A 4149-nucleotide genomic window follows, 5' to 3' on the forward strand; every position below is an offset into this window, starting at 1 on the left:
GGAGGAGGCTACAATGCTTGATAAGAAATGTACTCATTATCTTGCCCATGTAATTGTAACCCCTCTGTACAGTATTTTCACAATAAAAATATTTTAAAAAGTTCACAATATCAAAAAATAAAATTGGCATGGTGGTGTATACCTATGATTCACACTGGATAGGAGGTGAAGTAGAAGGATCTTAGTCCAGGCTAGCTCAGGAAAACCATTGAGACTCTATCTGGAAAAAACACTAAAGCTAAAAGCAGCCAACGGAGGTGCCTTAAATAAAGAACACTTGAATAACCAATTCAAGACCCTGAGTTCAAACCCCAGTATCACACATACTCATATACACATACATACACTTAAGTATGTCTATAGATATATATATAGATTAAAAGAATATATATATATAAATATTTCACTCATTTCAACTCCTCCCACCCATCATTTACTTTTCTGTTCAAGCCAGTATGAAGCTGCTATCAAAATTATAACGGAACTAGTTCAAGCTTCTGTTCTCATGACCACACTGCCTATGTAAACAGCATCAAGGAGATTATAGGTTCACTTATTATGAATTATCGATTATAATTACTCACAAAGATTATAATTACAATCGATTATAATTACTCACAAAGACTAAAAAAATCCAGAAGACATTCAATTCTCCCAAAGGTCAGGTAGAAGGCAAAAAATTGCAGAATTTCAGAAAGACAAACTGTCATTCTGGTAGCTATGCCAGAGTGCTTATGATGTGTTCATGATTTTAAGTGTTTCATGTGCATTGTCTCATGTAATCCTCAAAACAAGTGTACAAAGTAGTTACAAATTCAATGTTAACATTAAGTCAGGCTGAAAGAGAGAAAGAAGTATGACCTGCTTTAAGTTGCTTTTACTATTAAGTAAAAAAAGTGGTGTGTCAAAACCAAGCAATCTACTGGTTTGTGGTAGAGAATAAAAATCAAAAACAGGACACTAATATGGTGATACTCCTATTTTTTTATAATATGCAAATACCCCTAACAAAATTATTTTGAAAAAATTACTTTAAAAGATTTACCAATTACTTTGAAAAAATGAATTGCTTAGCAGAACCACTATAGTTATTGAAAGACATATTGAAAATGAATCAAACTTATAGATGAAAGGTTTATTTATTTAAATACTGTCCTTCAAAGACCAAAGGTAGTAGAGAATAGGCTTTATATATATGAACATATATATGAAGCACTCAGTATCTTGACTACATTATTCTCCCCAAAAGCTAGCTGCTTCCAAACTTGATTTAATATTCTGCATATTTTCTCTACGCTGTTTGGTAAATACATTAGCTTCTCCTTTCTGCAATCGACGTCTGGCAGCTGATTTCTGCTGTTTCGTCAGGTGACGTTTCACCTTCAGTTTTACCAGTTCCTGGAAAGATTTGTAAAATGGTCATCATTTGGAAATGGGCAGAAATTCACTTAAAACAAAAAATTACATTATTAATTTCTTTCAAGTAGATCTGTTAAGAAGCACAAAATTTAAAAATTCCTGTATGACCCCCCCCAAAAAAACAGAAGCTGATATAAAATTCAAGAAGCCAAGTTCCTAGCAGAAATTACAAAGATTACACAGCAGAAAATGACAGCACAAATTAACAATTGTTTAAACAAACCACTACATTGCCCCCTAGTGTCAATCATGAAAGCTGAAGAAAAAGCTGGAGGATTGAAGCTATTCCTGTTTTCTAGGTAAAAATGGACATGATTTTGTAACAAAAACAAAAAATATATATATTTTCGATAGCATTAGCTATTGATAACATATGTAAGAATGCTTTAACAACTTAAGCTGTATAAATGACCTGAAGGTAGCAGGTAGTCACAGACTACTGTCCATATACTTTTCTAAATATGTAACATGCTTTGTCAAGGGCTGGAGATGTGGCTCAAGTGGTAGAGAACACCTAATGAACTTTACAACTTTGGTGCAGGGGGGGAGAGGGGTAGAGGTTTGGGTGGGGGAGCGGGGGGGGGGGATGGTGGGAAGGGATGGGAAGGGGAAACAAAGGAGGAGGCTACAATGCTTGATAAGAAATGTACTCATTATCTTGCCCATGTAATTGTAACCCCTCTGTACAGTATTTTCACAATAAAACAAAAAGTGCACAGTGCTGAGTTCAAACTCTAGTTCCCCCAACCATCAAAGACAATAAATTCAAATGATTTGTAACAAACAAACAAATGATTTGTAACAAACAAACAAAGTCAAATGACTTTGAAATCTGAAATATTCTGTTTGTAATAACCATTTCCTTCTCCATTAAGAAAAGAGTTTATAAATGATGAGTCTGGCTCAATGGCAATGACTGCTTAGTCATTTGAAGACGTGGGTTTGATACCAGCAACAAAAATTACCAACAAATTGGAATTATAAAATATTTCAAGGGGGAAAAGAGATTTCACAAAATCTGTCGTACAGTTTCCAAAAAAAAAGTCATCAAGTCAATAGGGGTAACAATGTAAAGTTTTTCACTTTTTTTTCTCTTTAAATACTGGGAATTAAACCCAGCCCCCATGTATACCAGGAGAAGTGCTCTACCATTTGGGCTACACTTTTAGCTCCTCCTTAAAACAAAACAAAAACCCTCAGTTTTGGAGATAGGGTCTTCATACCTTTGTCCCAGTTAGCCTCAAGCTCATGATCCTCTGCCTCCCCAGTAACTGGGATTACAGGTGTGTACACCTAACTCTCTTGAGGAAAAAAAAAAGTTGACAAAAACCTCAAGAGAAGTCAGGTGAGATGAAATATGTCTGTTAATACTGGCATTCAGGAGGCTAAGGCCTGAGGATTCCAAATTGGAGGTCTTCCTGGGGTACACAAAGAGACTCGTCTCAAAAATAACTCTTTATTTAAGAGTAGCGATAAAGATTTTTTTTCAATGATCAGAAAAAAATCCTCATGCTGGGCTGAAGGGATCTTTTTTTTCTCCCTGTTTAGAAGGTGAATTTATATTTTATAATGTAATTCATAAAACTCAAGGTATAAGAGTTAAAGACTTGGCTCACTCTAAAACTTTTCAGTTCATGTCTCTGGCTGTAAGAACAACAAATAAAACATGAAAACGCAATTTTATCCTTGCCTTACTGTCATCATTTTCATATACAAAGGAAAACAAATTAGAATTTAAGAAAACAGAATGAATTAAAACTCTAACTTTAATCACTAATTTTATACCATTGTAATGAGGTAAAACTTTGTTTTGATTCTGAGAAATCAAAAAATAAATCCAGTAATAAGTGAAAATATGGGCCAAGAATGGGCATGTAACTAACTGTGAGAAATACATACAAAAAGATAGGTTGATGGTATTTAAGAGGGGATTTTATTAGGGAATAGACCAGTTCTTATGCTTCTAAACAGACACTACTACTTGAGCTATGTCAGAGTCAGTTCTGCTTTTTTGTTTTCAGAGAGTCTCATGGCTTTGTCCAGACTGGTATCAAAGCACAATCCTAGCTGTCTGCCAATCACCTGGGATTAAAGGCATTTAATTATCACCATGCCCTGCAATAGATTTTTTTCTTTAACGTAAATACTTCACAGATTTCAATTTTATCTTCAGAAAAATCAAGTAAATTACTAGACTCTCAGGAAAGAGTATATGAAAGTCAACAACATTTCTAAAATCTCATGTATTGGTCTGACATATTGTAAACGTTTCTGCTAGCAAGTGAAGGTTCCAGAACTAAAAGTGGGATGCATTACAATTTTACCTGTGCTGTTATTTTATCTTGTTTTTGACAGATATTTTTTATACGAAATAGAAGGAAAAAGCCCAAAACACTAATTATGTAATTTTAATATTAAAAGACGTTGCCTTTTCTTCCCTTTCCTTCTCTTCTTTTCCTCCCCACCCTCTTCCTTTTCTTTCTTGGTGTGTGTGTGTGTGTGTGTGTGTGTGTGTTGTGGTGTGTGTGTGTGTGTGCTAGCTCTGGGTCCTGAACTCAGGGGCCTTTTCTTCCCTTTCCTTCTCTTCTTTTCCTCCCCATCCCCTTCCTTTTCTTTCTTGGTGTGTGTGTGTGTGTGTGTTGTGGTGTGTGTGTTGTGGTGTGTGTGTGTTGTGGTGTGTGTGTATTGTGGGTGTGTGTGTGTGTTGTGGTGTGTGTGTGTGTTGTGGTG

The 4149-nt window shown here is 35.2% G+C and overlaps 1 protein-coding gene across 3 annotated transcripts in view; it reads right to left on the minus strand.

Annotated features, from left to right (window-relative positions):
* Positions 1-1124: 1124 nt before the first annotated feature.
* Positions 1125-4149, minus strand: part of Riok2 (RIO kinase 2) — a 22362-nt gene continuing 19337 nt past the window's right edge. For all 3 annotated transcript variants that reach the window (XM_013022076.1, XM_013022077.1, XM_013022078.1), the window contains one exon: positions 1125-1398. In XM_013022076.1, coding sequence (XP_012877530.1) covers positions 1234-1398 — 165 coding nt within the window. In that variant the 3' untranslated portion in view covers positions 1125-1233. The remainder of the gene's footprint in view (positions 1399-4149) is intronic.

The sequence above is a fragment of the Dipodomys ordii genome, unplaced genomic scaffold (genome assembly GCF_000151885.1).
Source record: "Dipodomys ordii isolate 6190 unplaced genomic scaffold, Dord_2.0 Scaffold59, whole genome shotgun sequence".
NCBI lineage: Eukaryota > Metazoa > Chordata > Mammalia > Rodentia > Heteromyidae > Dipodomys > Dipodomys ordii.